The sequence below is a fragment of the Rhipicephalus microplus genome, chromosome 6 (assembly GCF_043290135.1).
Source record: "Rhipicephalus microplus isolate Deutch F79 chromosome 6, USDA_Rmic, whole genome shotgun sequence".
Classification (NCBI taxonomy): Eukaryota; Metazoa; Arthropoda; class Arachnida; order Ixodida; family Ixodidae; genus Rhipicephalus; species Rhipicephalus microplus.
In genome coordinates this window covers 87,488,081-87,504,659 of record NC_134705.1, presented here as the reverse complement: position 1 = coordinate 87,504,659, position 16,579 = coordinate 87,488,081, and the positions used below count along the sequence as shown (strand labels likewise).

Here is a 16,579-nt window from a genome sequence, read left to right as displayed (position 1 = left end):
CACTTTTTAGACTTGTGAAAATAGATAATTGTTCGTGGAAGTTAGCAATGAAAGCGGCAGTTCTGGCTCGCCAAATGCACAATGCTATTTTTTACGAATTTTGACGTTTTATATGCGTGGTCGTTGCGTTATATGAGTGAAACATGATGAACATTATATATTTCCAAGCAATTATATGCAGTAGTCTTTCTCTCCTAATATTAGGTGATGCAGAGAGTGGCATAACACACTGATGAAGCAAGCTTCTCGCAAGCCAGAAATAGGCAAACACTAATCAAGAGTTGCGATAACAGATGTCCCTTTGTAATAATAAGACACCATGAGCTTTGTTTGTAATCAATTCCAGTACCGATATCTTATCCAGAGGTTCCACGGGAAGTGATGGCGGAAAGGCAAATGAATACCTGGTAGTGCACCAATTACCGCCCAGACCAGGATAGTGCACAACACTCAGCATGTCTAACCTGAAGCATCAATGCAAAACTGTAGTCCATAAATACAGAGAAAATGCCATAGGTACAGTAAGTGCAGTGAGAGAAAATACAGCAGGACTATAATTACCCGTCTTCACGCCTATTGAGATGTTCTCTAAGCCCAACCTTGTACGTGTCAATGCATTGATGCCTGTGCTATCATTGCGCTTGCACATGAAGGAAAATTCTCTACAAGAGCTGGTGAGAACAAAAGGGCATCACTTAGTTTCACAGAGCATGAAGGTGCCTGCACGCGTCGCAAATGTTGGAACCACAGGTTATGAGCGTTTATGAAACAGCAACGTTCTTACCCTCCTCTTGCAGTCATAGGTCCAGCAGAATCCCTTGACTTCTTTGGAGATGGCCGAGATTATCTCATCTGTTGACAAAACAAAAAGTGAGAATTATGACGACCACTCCCTTGAAAGCCAACTTTTTTCTCTAAGCTTTGCCACCATCTTTCTCTTCACAACGTCTTCATTCAGTCATCCTGTCACACGTTACCATAATTTTGTCTTTTTTTTTTGTTCAAAGCAAGACACTTAAAGTTTCATTCGTGCACTCGTTCGTCCCTCACACAATTATTTAATGGCAACAATTTGTCATCAGACATCGCAACAGAAACAGATATAAAACAAGCTCCAGGTTCTGCTCCGGTGTGGGGAAAAGTTGTAATATTTTAATAACTTCTATTCCGTTTACAATTTTTTCTATCTTATGCAACGGGTTTGGATTGCTGTTTTAAAGCGAAAGCTGTAAAGGCTATAGGAGAAACAAAAATCCATCCGGCAGCGATGCCACAAGCGGTCTTCATTGGCTGGGCTCTCAGTTACGTCATTCGCAGTGTCTTAGCCAAGGACGCACGCCATTGGCTGCGTTGTTAGTGATGTCGTCCATTCCGTTGCAGCTGCGGCGCCAAGCGCGCACTCATCAGTTTCTCCAGAAACCTTTCACATGGATATTTCACAGGCACCCGACCCGAGCCGTAATGGGAAGTCCCGGAGGACTAGCTGTCATGGTGCGTCGGGGCTTCGAACTGCGTAGACCAAGAAAGTCAGCGTTGCTACCGCGACGGAAGCAGGAGAGCCACCCGGCTCTGAGGCTGTCGGCCAAGAGGCCCGTGGCAAGTGATCGTCGAGCTCGGAAAACATGAGTGAGACTGCCCGTAGTTGCCGCAGCCTTTCTCCGCAGTTCCCGGTGGGTCTACGGCCCTTTCACTTCGAGCCGGAATGGATGCGGCCCGCACCATAGTCACGACGCCATTGACGACTTAGGTGTAACTTAACTGAGCCGGAGACGACGACAAAGACCGGAACCATCCTGACAATGAGAACAAGCGGCTCGTTCGGCGGAAAAAGTCCATGACCATAAGAACGCACGGGATGGACGTCGACAACAGAACCGAAGAACCATCGACACAGCAAAGGGGCACATAGTCAAAGTGGCAGAGCGACAAACTGTAAAAACGTTTCCATTGTTGAGGCGTCATGTTGCCTTAGTACTAGCGGCTAGGGCTGGAGAAAGATTTAGACCGGGCTAGTCAGTTTTCTTCTGAATATCTATACAAGCTGTTATTGGAGTAATATTGTGCACTCAAGAGTGTTTGTTTTCGCTTCCAATTCCTCATTTCTTTTTCATTCTTTTGTATGATAAAGGGTGCTTGTTTGCCACGTCCATCTTCCGTCTCTCTCAATTCAATCCCTTGCAAGCGCTCCCGGGAATAATTGTTACAGGCAGCCTCCAACGGTGCTTCAGCTTCAGTCCATCAGACCTTCACGCTACCTCGCCAGTCATTTCGGCTGGAGTCCCAAGTACATCAAATGCAACACATGCTTGCACATCGCACACAGATTCTACAAGGTCCACACGCTTCGTCAAGCCACCTCAGCGCTATGCGTACAATTCAAGCTTTCAGCAGATAGTGTAATGTCTTTTGTGCCAAATCTTTTCTACGCGTGGGAGGATGTACCGGGTTCGTGCTATTCGCATACAGCCGATACGGCTCGCACAAAAGCAGTGCACAATACAATGTTATAAATACGATACATGCATTAAAGTCTCGTTCATTCTTTTTCTGCACCCTGCTGTTGCCTCAGTCATTTGTAAGCGTGATACAATTCGCACTGTTCCTAAAGCTTACATAGCGAATGGATTAATAAGCTTGTGTTATTGTACAGTCAGGACCAGTGCAAAAGCGAACACAAAAATTACCTTCAAGAAGCCATCCACTGTATATCTACATAGTTGAGAAGGACAAATGTGCTCATAGCAAAAAAATTTGAAAATGAAGGCACTTTTTACTGATCAATACAGTACATTGATCGCCGCTCATCGCGTGTATGTTCTTCATCATACCACATAAGTTACGTGTTTACCTTTAATACAGCTCAAAACAGCGCTGTAGTTTAAAATGATGGTAAACTGAACCGACGAAATAGTTAATACCCCTGTCACACGGGCACTTAAAAGTCTTTTAAGTAAGCGGTCTTTTTTCGAAAAGGAGTTCCTGACAGCAGACACACGGCACAGAGCGAACTCCTTTTCAGAAGCGGTCTTTTTCGTAAACGGAGTTTGACGATCTCTTTTACGGCTCCGAATGAGTGGCCTCGAAACCAGTGGGCGCCAGCAATTTTCGAGTGGTGGGAAAAAAAGAGTGAACGCTTATTTTTCTGTCACCAAAACTCTTTTTAGAAACAAATTTCATATCCTGCAGAAGGTGTAATGAACTCTTTTAATGGTTATTTCCTTTTCTACTTTCGTAAGCAGCTACAACGCGTCGGCAATATCACGTGGTGACGCTCGGTCTCGCGCCGCGCCAGTTTGCACAAGCCAGGAAAGCGTGGCAGTCCTGTGTTTGCCCGTCATTCAAGTGGTCAAGCTTGTATAGGGCAATGCCGACTCGCTTCTCAGGAATGATGGTTTCACGCATGCTGGTGCACTGTCTTTCGAGCTCACTGCGCAAGCTCTCCACTATGAAACGAAAGGTGGACGGGTACCCTCGAAAAGATTGCTTGAAGTTCTGCTCACCGAGGCGAGGTACAGTTCCCTCAAACCACCTCTCGTTTCTTCTGAAGGCCCAGATCGATTGATCGCAGGCCTTCTCCGACAGCTCCAGTGCACACAGTAAGGAATTGCTGAACAGCAGTTGCTGCTTGATCCTCTCCTTGGCGGCTTTTGCAGCGTCTGCCTCGCTTTCCAGAGCGAGAAGGCAGGCCGTGAGGCTTGCGATCCTCGCTTTTTTTTCCGTACGGTCGCCCATAACGTGTCGAGAGCAGTCGAGAGCAGCGAAAAACAAATACGGTAAATAAAAGCCCAGTGGTGCCAGACGGACTTGTGCACGTCGCTAGTTACGGGAATGCTTCCTTAACTAGTGCAACAAACTTTCACATTGGTGTTTCTTCATCTCTTATTCTTAAATTTATTTGAAGAAACGAGCAGTGCGACAAGTCTTTAATTTGTACATCGTGATACATCGTTTATTTTCATTGCTTCTCTTTTAACTGCTAGCGCCACGCTTTCGCTAGCGTCTTCGAACGAAAACACTAAAAGGAGATCGTTGCTGCCGCGTGTCTGCGCCGCAACACCTCTTTGTTAAAAGTCTTTCAACTTCGTAAAAGACCGCTTACTTAAAAGACTTTTTGCGCGCCCGTATGACACAGGTATTAGATTGGTAAACTTTACCCTATCAACCCTAACGTTCTTAGTTTCACAATGTTAGGCTTATTAGCGAATAAAGGAACGAAAGGCTAATTTTCATTTTAAATTTCGCGCCAAAAGTTCCAAGCGTGAGTCCTACTTTCGAAGTGAATGTTTTGTATTTGTACGATATTTCCTCGACAAGACTTCCCGCAGCTTGCAACGTTAAATCTATGGCGCCCTCATAGAAGATTGTGCTTCAAGTCTGCCGACAAGGAACTTTGTATTTCACAGAATAGGCACAGTAAAAATATATGATGTTCGCATAGAAAACTTGAAGGTGGTGTTGTCAAATGGAATGAAAAAAACTTTATTTCAGTCCTGCAGGACGCGCTTGGCGCGTAGTGGGCGTCTCCCACGTAGGGACCGACAGGGAGTACCTGGCGGCCGCTTCGTGGGCCTGCTGGACGGCCCATTGCTGGTCGGCGAGAAGTGAGCTCCTTAGAGACCTCTCCTACTTGCTTGAGGTAGCGTCGGGAGGAGTGGTTATACACTCCCAGAGCATGTGTGCGAGTGTCGCTGTGGCCACAAGATGGGCATGTGTCGCTGGGTTGTGCATGAGGATAATAAACGTGAAGCGTGATAAGATTTGGGTACGTGTGTGTCTGTGATAGGCGTAGGGTTAATGCTAGCTGCGGTCTGTTAAGTTTCGGATGTGGTGGTGGAAAAATGCGGCGTTCCAGGTAAAAGTGTTTTGTTATGTCATTGTACGCAATGGTTGCATCCCGATTGGTCTCTAACACAGCGAGATGGGGTTGCCCTGTGGCGGTGCGGTCGGTAAGTGCGCGCGCTGCCTCATGGACGATCTCGTTGAGGTTGGATAGGGCACCCGGCACCTGGCCGAGATGGGCGGGGAACCAGATGACAGCGTGGTGCTTCAGGGCACTCGGGTTCGCTTTGCGCAGGATACGCAACGCCAGTTCGGAGATGACTCCGCGTTCGAAGGCTTTGATGGCCCGCCTGGAGTCGCTGTAGATGAATTTCCGTTTGCTGTCGAGCATAGCTATAGCTATAGCTACTTGCTCCGCTACTTCGGGGTTTCCGGTAAGGATTGTGGCAAAGTTAAGAGTCTGCTGCGCGCATGATACCGCGACTGCGGCGAAGGCTCGGTTGTTGTGATAGGCAGCGGCGTCCACGAACGAGACGTCATCCGCTTCATGTCTATGTGCTTGAGAATGGTGGTCGCCCACGCAAGGCGCCTGCCTCTGTTGTATTTGGGGTGTACATTTCGTGGAATGGGAGCGATCGTGATAAGGTCGCGGATTTCACGGGGAACCAGAGTGAACTCTGGGGGGTCCCCGGCCCTCAAGGAGAAGAAGCCGAGCTCGCGCAGAATATGGCAGCCTGCCTTGGTGGCGGTGAGTCGGGTCAATTGCACGCGTTCCTGACCTTCGACGATCTCTTCTAGCATGTTATGTACGCCAAGCTCGAGGAGTTTGTACGTTGGAGTGGTGATAGGGAGGCCAAGGGCTCCTTCGACCACCTTGCGAATAAGCGCATCGAGTTGATCGCGCTCAGCACGTAGCCATTTATGTATAGCGGCAACGTAGGTAAAATGGCACAAAACAAACGCGTGTACGAGACGCAGCAGGTTGTCTTTTTTGAGGCCATGGTGCCTGTTGGCTACTCTACGTACGAGTCGTATGGCATTCTCAGTCCTAGTCCTGAGCTTGTGTACTCTTTGGGTGTTGGTTTAGTGGGACTCGATGATCGTGCCGAGGACCTTGATGGTGTCTGCCCTGGGTACAGCACGACCATCTCTGGTGTACGTGGAGGGTGATATTGCGTTCCGCCGGAGGTTTCCACCTTCGGCGGTTGTCAAACATATTTTCATTTTGCGCATTTTTTCGTTTACCTTGTTGTAGTTAGTGGGAAGTGTGGCGACATGATAGATGTGACAGACTAATTTACTAGTATGAAGAAAAACAAATTTTAGGGGCGAAGCACTTTAGGATTTAGCAATGTCCACCGTTCGTCTCTCGATGCCGATGACAGTGACACTGCTGACGATGACAAACAAGCGCGTTTCAGACCACTCATTCTCCTTCCGTCATCACGGCATAGCCCATGCAAGGTACCGTCTTTATGTCACGACAATGACGCTCAAGAGTCATGACCACGAGAAAGATGATGATGATCATGGACAACGACTGGCTTGTGTAGGGCAGTATGTGACCTCTTGATATACTCTACGATGCATTTCGTATGCCTGGAAACAACAACCACCAGGGGAACGTGCACAGACCTCGCCTTTGCCAACTTCAGGCTAGATTCATATATCGCATGGAAGTAGTTTGAAAAAAAGAAATGAAATTCCCTGCTGAACAAAACACACCATTTATGACTAATAAACATTGTATATAACTGTACATAGCTTTATCACTCATTACATGCTTCAGTGGTCAACGTCGCGGTTAATATACGGTAAAATCGATTGATCTCACTTCTTCGCCCACTCATAATCATTATTTTGTGAATTTGCCAAAACTTTTGTGTGTTCAGTGTCCGTTTAAGGAATTATGAAACATGCGTTACCTTTCTTCTGTACTACATTGTAGGCAGAGCACATGAATAACACGTGCCACGCAGTCCAGTGGGTGACGCGAAGGCAGCCATAGCGCGCAATTCCGTCCACAACGGCACGTGGTGTCCCGGCGAAGTTCTTACACATCATTCTTTCTGCGTTCACGTCATCCCCTAAAAAGTTCTAACACGACCCGACAAATCGAACACATGGTGAAATATCTATTCTCGAAAGCAGCTGCTAGCGTAACGTTTCGCGCACAACGCCTTCAATGTTTTGCAACAGAAAAAGTGCGCACGCATTTTCAGTTTTTTTTTTGCTGACGCAAGGCCACGCGCACATGTATATCTCTCGGGAGAACGCTCAGTACAAATTACAGCCGGTTTCGAGGCGAAGCACTATTGATAATCGACTGCGTTTAATGCAGCAGCTGTTTGTGAGAACGCGATGAACGGAGAGACACCGTGCAACTTTATGGCACAAGAAAAGAGCGTCTTTTATGGTGTGGTCGAATAAAAATGTTGCTCTCTCTCGCAGCTGTGGTTTCTGCCTTGACTGCCAGTCTGCTTTTTTATTTATATTTGTTTATTTATTTGACCCTCCGGGCCAAACGGCATTACAGAGGGGGTGGTTTATTTACAATAAAAGGTTTCAATGAACAAAAAGCAGTGAATACGGTTAGATCGTGCAAATAAATCTCTTAAAATACAATGTCTGCTAATACACTATATATGAATACATGTTAGGTAATGCAACACCAAACCTAATTATACCATCTTATCTATTGCCACAAAAAGAACTTATTACACAATGTTAGCTAATGAAACACGGAACAAGTTGTTATCGCTAATAGCAACAATGTCACCAGCAAGTCTGTTCCACTCCTCTGATGTGCTTTTGCTTGAGGGGCTTCCCCGCCACCAGCAAAATTCGCATTTCGTCAGCTGCCGCTATTTTGGTGCAAGAACGAAAACAAATTAAGCTTATAAAATCGTAAGCACACATCACAACACTGTTTTTATATCAAGGTACTACTCGCCATGGTGGCATAGTGGTTATGGTACTTGATACTAAAGGCAGCAGTGGCTGCATTTTTGATCGAGCGTCCGAGTACTTACATTAAAGTATACGCCTTAAATAACTGCTGCTGGTCAAAAGTTTTGGAACCTTCGGCTCCGGCGTCTCTCATATTCATATTTACTTCGGGATGTAAAGCCAAACAGTTTAACTAACCCCGAGGTACTCCGAGCAGTTCTGAAGCGAATGCGAATTCTATTGAGTTCTTTAGGTCAGTTATCTGTGGCGTTGACGAAGCTCAGAAACGTTGGCATGGCCTTGATTTAGCTTGAAGATCAGATTCGTGGAACCAGGCGCATTCTAGGTTTCTACCTGACAGATCAGTGGTGATTGATATGTGGGGTTGGACGTCCCAAAACCTCCACATCATAAAAGACGCATTAGGGGAGGGCTCCGGAAATTTAGACCATATGGGGTTCTTTAACGTGCGCCATAATCTGAGCACACGAACATGACTGACTAGTCCTGACATGAAAATTATGACATGTATGTCATAAATGCCATGATTTACATGCCATGGCGTTGCTGCTCGTGGGGTAGTTTCATGCACATGATATGTTGCAAAACTGGTATGGTATGACATGACTGCATGGTGGACACAAGTGACAGACCCTAACATCAAAATCATGGCAAGCGTGTCATGTAACAACATGAGTACATGCCACACTCATGATCTGCTCGCGGCCGTTTCGCTAGCTTCGCATACACCGAATTTGGTATCACGAGGCGTGAATGGATGACGAGGGTATGTGACTGGTGCAAACGTGATAACCATGAGAGGCGTGTCATGTAACAACATGACTACATCGCATGCTCATGATGCACTCGCGGCCGTTTCGCTAGCTTCTCATGAACCGAATTCTGCATTATGGGACGTGAATGGACGAGGAAGCTATGTGACTGGTGCAAACATGGTAATCATGTGATGCGTCTTGTGTAAAAACAAGACTACATGCTGCGCTCATTATGCGCTCGCGGCTGTTTCGCTAGCGTCACATGTAGCAATTTCGGTATTACGTGACGCGAACAGACGACATATGTAAATGACGCCTTTAAACATGATGATCATGACATGCGTGTCATGTAACAACATGACTACGTCCCACACTCATGATACGCTCGCGGCCATTTTGATACCTTCACATATGCCAAAATTTGGTATTACGTCACGTGAATGGATGGCGAAGGTATGTGACTGGTGCAAACATGCTAATCATGAGATGCGTGTCATGGAAGAACATTATTACACGCCACACCCAAGGCGCCAATACACTTCGACGTGAGCCGGTGCACGTGCGCGCCAGCGTTCGTTTTATTGCGTCACGCCGGCGATGTCACACCAGGCGCTGATATCCCCCTGGTAGAGATCAGTGGATCTGCCCACTGAGCTTCATTGGGTATCTGCAATCCTTATACTCGTGCGTTTGAGTGCGCGCCGTGTCCCTCCGTCATGAATAGAGGCAGACGCGGTGCTCTCTATAGGTAACGTCGTCGGCATGAAATGCAGCATGTCGCCGCCGTTGCGCTAGCTCCAGATGTACCAAATTTGGTATCACGGGAAGTGAATAAACGACGAAAGTAAATGAAAAATGCAAACCTGATAATCATAATATGCGTTTTATGACAAACGTGACTACATGCTACGCTCATAGCGTTCTCGCGGCCGTTTCACTAGTTACCCATATACCAAACTTGGTATTTCGTGACGTAAATGGACGATGAATGTAAATGACACATCCAAATATGATAATCGTGTTATGGATTTCATGTAAAACATAACTACGTGCTACACTCATAGCACGCTCACAGCCTTTTCGCTAGCTCCATATATACCAAAGTTGGTATCAGGTGACGTTAATAGATGACAAAGGTAAATAAAACGTTAAACATGATGATCATGACATGGAAGTCATGCACGGCATAGTTTACCTCCGCCTGTTAACGTTGCGCTAATTTTAAAGTGACCTATCACTCTTCCTGATTCGTGCTTGGCACATCATCGAATTCCCACTGTACGTAGGCACTGCAAATTTTTTTTCCTTCATTCTGGAGCAAACAGGAAGCCCTATGAAGCTTTTTGCGTGACAGCATTATTACAATTTCCACAATAACATGCCGTGGTACGACAGCATGAAAGGTGTCGTGTGGCTAAGCTTCCGGTCACGTGTCCTCTTACCGGCCATGGCGGCTATATTTCAATGAGGACGAAATGGAGAGAACAGCCGCGTACTCTGATTTAGCTGCACTCTAAAGAAACCAAGGTGGTCAGAATAAATCCACAGTCCCCCATTACAGCACCCCTCGTGATATAGCCGTGGTTTTTGCCCGTGAAATACCAGGACTTACTACGACTAGTTAAGTAAGGTTCACTAGATAGCCACGTGGGACATGTTGTATGACCTAGCACCGTCACATGTTATGCTATTGACCTAAAAGCTACAGAAGGGCATGTTTCCCTTCAGCAGGTCGAGCGTCAAAGAGGCTACCCACAAATTGTGTTCCACGTTCCTTATCCGTTCATCCATACAAAATGTTCACGAGCCATTTTACGTCGGAAACTCCATACGGAAAAGGCGGGTTCAGATAAAAAAATAGTAAACGAAATAAGCGATATCATCCCAAACGATAACTCATCCTCCTGTTTCACAAAGTTACTCGCAGTTTCTGACAGCAGTGCTTTAGGTGAACGCCAGTTTGGCTTTTCAAGAATTTTTCCACCGTCTACAGATTCCTTGGCATCAGTTGTCCACCCGCCACGGTGCTACTGGCTAGGACATTCGTCTGCTGACCCGCAGATCGCGGGATCGAATCCCGGCCGCGATGGCAAGCATTTCCGATGAAGTCGAAAATACGTCAGGCCCGTGTGCTTCGATTTGGGTACACGTGAAAAAAAACCCAGGTGGTCGAAAGTTCTGGGGCCCTTCACTATAGGGGCGTTTCTCATATTGATATGGTGGTTTTGGGACGTTAAACTCCCACAATTATTATACTATGGGAGCAGTGGGGAACCGTAATAGTGTCATCAGTCACAATCGACAAATTGCCACAATGACTGCTTCATTTCATTACCATCATGGCTGAGTGGCCAGCATTTAATAAAACAATAAAGAGTGCAGGTGACGCCCACTGGTATATGAAGGCGTCCGTGGGCTACAATTGTTTACAGCTGTTTGAAGATCTCTGCAGGGTGACACTGCCGAATGATGCGTGACTTCTGTTTGCCTGGAGTAAAAAAAATAGAAATGCAAATCAGACGTGCACGTGGCACCAGCTGGCAGAATGCGGATTCATCGCATCTCACTGACGCAAGCCTGAAAATGGCACTTTTCCAAAAGTTGAACATGAGTTACTAGTACCACAGACTGTGCCAGAATCATTAGTTTATTTATTTATTTATTTTATTTGTTCATGTACCTACAGCGCCCTCTAGGGGCATTGCTGGGACGATTTATAAATCAAAAGTACATACACGTCAACGAAAACCAATTGTGTGGTAGAAAACAAAAACAAAAAAAGCAGGTAAATCGCACCACACATTGTATACACAGAATATATGGGCTGTACATTTCGGCTCCGTTAAACAAAATTGAAAACGTTGAGAGTTAAAAAGAAAGTTGCATTACGTAACGTACGCTTTTAAAAGTAAACAGAACGCTGTTTTAGGACGTTGGCGTGAGGGGCGGTAACAATACTTGCTGAAAGACTGTTACGTTTGCGTAAAGTTTTTGGGAAAAAAATGACAAAAGTGGTTGTACGGCACCAATATTCGTGTACTTTAATTGTCCCGTCGTGATGAGAGGTATGTTGGTGGTTTGATATATTTATTTTTATTGATTCTGGTTTTGTAACTTATTAGGTTGTCAAAAGTCATACTCATATATTTATGCCCTGTGGCAGTAATGGCCATACAAGTGCACTAAAGATTTTGCGTAAAGTGCGGGAATGTCCCAAAATTTCAAAAACCAAAGTAAACAGTTATTCAAATGATTCTTTACTCGAATTCAATAGCCATTATTCAAACCATCGAATATTTTTTCGCACAGTTTTCGAATAACTAGTACCAACAGGAAATCTCTAAAGCACCACGTTAAGAAGAGCAAAGGACCAGTTTTGTGGTTTTATTATGTGAATTACTAAGATGGTCAAGATTTCACAGAACATTACAAGCTTTACTGACCACCGGATTGAGGAACTTTTGCTACAAACTGTGGTGTCGCTGAATTTAATGTGTCTCAAAGGGCCACTCACCGGGTTTGACCATTTTGATCTGACAAGCGCAATGCGTAGACGAGGCATTCATGATCACGTCTGCCAAAATTTGCAACGCTACGCGCCGCGGAAACAGGTCGAATTTCAAGATGAACGCTGCTCCCCCTCCCCTCTGCCGGCGCATTCCTAGAGAATGAGGACATGACGTGGGCGTATGAATGGCTCTATGTACACGGCAATGCAGTGGCGTTGGTCATCTACGCAGACGAATCTGCTCTGACGTTGTCAACAGTATACCACGTCACATGGGAAAATTATTTACCACAACATGCGTAGTTTATGTATTTGTTGCTTTAAGAGATGAATAAACCTTGAAATAAATAATGAGACGCCATAAAAAGATTGTGCGTGTTTTTCTTTCATTTTTTACCATGAAATACTGCGAGATTCTAACTAATGTGCCAGCGTTTCACATGCGTTCGTGTCCCCGTGGTCAGCGCATTGAGCAGACTATGGTGCCTAGAATATACAGTATATTCTAGGCACTATAGAGCAGACGACCGCCGTGGAACGCTCCTACGCGTTCGCGCACTCATTGTGCTCATCTACTCCGCCACGTCTAAGCCAGCATTTCCGAACCATCCCGCAGAAACAGACCGACCACAAAATAATGCTGGTCACAGAAGACCACGAAATAACGCAGGTCAACAAAGCAACGCTGCTGGCGTGCTTGGGGTTTGGACTTGTTTGGGCACGTCATGCGCACGTCACCTCTTGGTAGGATGCCGGAGAGGGTGGGGAAGAGATTTGGCTTGCGAAGGCTACGCGGAGTAGCGGCAAGGGATTCGAGCTCGCCTCCTCTCATCCTCGTTTCGCACTGCTTCAAAAAACCTGTTTTCTCCGCTCGTGATGAACTGATTCAAAAAATTTATGTCACCCAACAACTTCCACTGTCTAACTGAAATTTGGTATGGGGCCTGGTGAGTGGCCCTTTAAATCCATTACCTTTATAACTTTGTTTTTAATGTTCGTTCATAAAATCTTATTTAGCGTCTACGTCTCAATATTATTTAAAAGCTGATCACGAAGTAACACCTCGAATTCCCATGTAATTTTTATGTTAACAACAGAGTTGAAAAGAAACTTCGAAGGCTTTGATGGCTACTGTACATTAGATTACCTCTGTTTGTTTTACTATATAGTTTTGTTTCTTGGTGAAAAGTCACGTTAATGTTAGTTTGATAAAGCTTGGGACTATTTTTTAATTGAAAGTTGTAGAGTTCCAGACTTGAGTTTAAATAGGTTGCCTTATTATTAGGAAACTACTAAAATCGGCTTTGCTGTACATTCGCATTAAGTTCGCCGTCATTACTATTCGATGGTTACTCGATTCGGTTCCCATTCTACCATTCGCATGCCCTCTACAAATTACTGTATCATTTCCTTAATTTTGTGTGGATCACAAATGCTGATTAATTGCACCAGACCATGAAGCTTATCATAGTATGCTGCGCACTCCGTGTCGCCATGTCGTCACACTATGTCACGTTTTGCCCGACCGCAACGGCTGGCGAATGAAAAAAAAAATATTGCTCATAAAATGACGTGACCCTCTTCAGAAATAATGTCGCTTTTACGTAGATTCTCATTACATCATCATCATCATCAGCCTGTATACGTCCACTGCAGGACAAAGACCTCTCCCATGTTCTGCCAGTCAACTTGGACCTGTGCTTGCTGCTGCTACTTTATACCCGCAAACTTCTTGATCTCATCTGACCACCTAACTTTCTGTTTCCGCCTAATCCTCGTGCCTTCTCTGAGAATTTAGTTACCCTTAGTGACCAGTGGTCATCCTGTCTACGCTGTATACATGCCCGGCCCATGTCCATTTCCTCTTCTTGATTTCAACTATGACATCCTTAACCCCAGTTAATTTGTTCCCTGATCCACTCTGCTCTCTTCTTGTCTCTTGACGTTACACCTACCATTTTCCTTTCCATTGCTCGCTGCGTCGTCCTCAATTTAAGCTGAACCTCCCACATGCATACGTTACATATTGATGTACATTAAGAAAGGCGACCAAAATGAGTGGTTTAATTCACGGTGATACGCGCTGTTGAATGCACCAACACCACCTGTAATGCCAAGTTAACTGATCCGAAAGCATGAATCTTCGTTGCGTAGAATCATTTTATGGGTACTTCTAAGGGCAGGTCTTACAACCGCTTGAAAAATAAGGCCCTTAAAGTGGATCAACCTCACAGACTGAAAAATACTCAAGTAGCAAGGAGATGGCAGCATGGGCAGGACATGCCTCTCAAACCATTTCAAGTACCGTCACAGCACCATCAGGTTATACAGCTTCCTCAGCAGGAGACAGTACCATGTACGAAAGCACACGACCGCTTACACCGGTCCTACAATTTGAGAGATACTGGTGCGCAGTAGCAGTTCCCCTGGCTTAAAGCTATTTACTCGCCTACTGTCAATACCTTACCTACACCCATCTACCCGTTCGCTTAACAGCTGCATGCCACCTTTTCTCGCACAGCTCTACAAGCAATGGTTAGGGCTTGCTGGCTGATGTTGGATACATGAAAGGTAGCGCACATGGGTGTTGGCTAACGATGTTTACTTTGAGTTCATGGTGGCTAAATGCAAGCTATTTGCTTGTTTTGGTTTATATATGCTGGTTATTTGTTACAGTTATAAGCATTTAGCACTGAAAAAGTGACAGCTAACGCGGCTATTGCTGGATATTGACTAATAGAGATTTGTGTCAGCATATGCGGGGCACGATCACGAATTATGTGTCTGCATTGTCTTACAATTCCCCTTTCCCTTTCCAGACCATCAGTAGTTTATTTCTAAGCGTCTACGTGTAGTGCCTTGTCGCAAATGTCAGTAGTTCGAAGCGTACCTATATATAGAAAGTAGCATAGCTAGAAGCCGTCTTCATCTTCAACTCTGCACGGGATCACCGTTATCTGGAAAAAAAAATCCCAGCAAAATTGATCACTGATTTCCCACACTCGGTTTTGCCGACACCACCGCCCTTAGCCCTCGTGATTGCAAGAAAAACATATACGCAGTTTTATTTTCGACTCATGGGCGCCCCCGTCTTGAACTGATAAGCGTTTATTTTGTAGATTTTTTATGCCAAAATAAGAAATGATCAAGGTCCTGAAACGTTGAATGTGCTGGCAAAGCAGTTTCATGCATGTGACTTAAGCGTGGCACTGTTTATTTGATACGAATACTAAACTGCAAAGTTATCAGTACAAGATGGCGGCACTTGAACGCATATGGAAAATGGTGTATTCAGTAAAAAGCAGCGTAAATATAGCCATTGCCCCCTCGGCCCCTGCAGTGATGGAGGACGAAAGAAAATTTGGTTTTCAAAAGAACAAAGAAATTGGCCAGGTACTTGCGTGCGTCACTGCAACTGTCATCTGCCTGCCGTCTTTTTAGTGCACAACGCCACATTTTAAGTGCATACAGTGTAAATAACACCGGCGTCGTTAGAATTACGTTTTCATGACATAATCATCAACCTTACTACACAAAACGCACTGCAGGGCAAATGTCAATCCCATGATCTGCCAGTCAACTTTATTTAGTGCTTCCTACTGCCACGTTACGCTTACGAACTTTCACATTGGCCCACCTAACTTTGAATACCTCTAAATGCGCAGCGGTTAACCTGCTTACGTGATACGTGTCAAGCCCATGTGCATTTCTTCTTGATTTCAACTATGACATCGTTAACCCCGGTCTGTTCCTTGATTCTCTCTGCTCTCTTTTTGCCTCTTAATGTTACACCTATCATTTTCCTTTCAATCGCTCGCTGGGCAGTCCTCAATTTAAGCTGAATTCTCTTTGTATAAGCGTCAAGGTTTCTGCTCCGTAGTTGATGCAGCTGTTATATACCTTCCTCTTGAGGGTTAGTAGGATTACCATTCATCATTTGAGAATGCTTGCCGATTATAATCCCCGCCGTTCTTATCTTTTTACTCCACGCTCATGGTTCGGCTCCGCAGTTTCTATTTGTACTAAGCAGATATTTCTTTACAACTTCCAGCGTCTCTCCACTTATCGCAGAGCTCTCTTCCCTGCCGAGACTGTGGCACATTACTTTAGTTTTATGCATATTAACTTTCCGTATCCCCGTCAGTAATCACGAGCTGTAATTGTATATATATATAATTTCTAGTAAAGGAACGCCCCACCTCATACTTACGTAATATTGTTGCACCTCAGATATGCGTAATATTTGCTGGTTATTCGCTGATGTTCACAAGCATGAACGTAACCACCAGTTTGAGATCACACGGCGCTCAGCAAGAGCTCCGCTAGGGTGGCTGATTGTGTGACAGACAGATCAAAACATCTGTGTTCAAGTATCTCAAGAAAGACTATCGTCCTTAAAAGAAAAAAAAAACATGAATCAATGACGTGCATGGGACAACCGCCTGCATGCCTTTACTTCCAGTCTTTGTAGTGCAAATATGGGAACTAAACGATTACTATGATGAAACATCAAAAGCCCTCGGCCGCTAGCACAATCAAAAGCGTGCATGGCCGTGAGCCATGCCCA

General features: G+C 45.1%; 1 protein-coding gene and 1 long non-coding RNA gene across 2 annotated transcripts in view; both read right to left on the bottom strand.

Moving 5' to 3' along the window:
• The window catches only part of LOC119168557 (protein-cysteine N-palmitoyltransferase HHAT-like), a 76,220-nt gene extending 69,304 nt beyond the window's left edge, over window positions 1-6,916 (bottom strand). Inside the window, exons 1-2 of the mRNA XM_075867743.1 lie at window positions 6,705-6,916; window positions 785-852 (exon numbers count right to left, since the gene is read on the bottom strand). Coding sequence (XP_075723858.1) covers window positions 785-852; window positions 6,705-6,843 — 207 coding nt within the window. The 5' untranslated portion in view covers window positions 6,844-6,916. The remainder of the gene's footprint in view (window positions 1-784; window positions 853-6,704) is intronic.
• Window positions 6,917-10,848: 3,932 nt separating this feature from the next.
• Window positions 10,849-15,188, bottom strand: LOC142764823 (uncharacterized). Its single transcript, XR_012883911.1, has 2 exons — window positions 14,903-15,188; window positions 10,849-10,992 (listed from the first exon to the last, which is right to left on the bottom strand). It is a non-coding gene; the product is annotated as an uncharacterized LOC142764823 (long non-coding RNA).
• Between the last annotated feature and the right edge of the window lie 1,391 nt (window positions 15,189-16,579).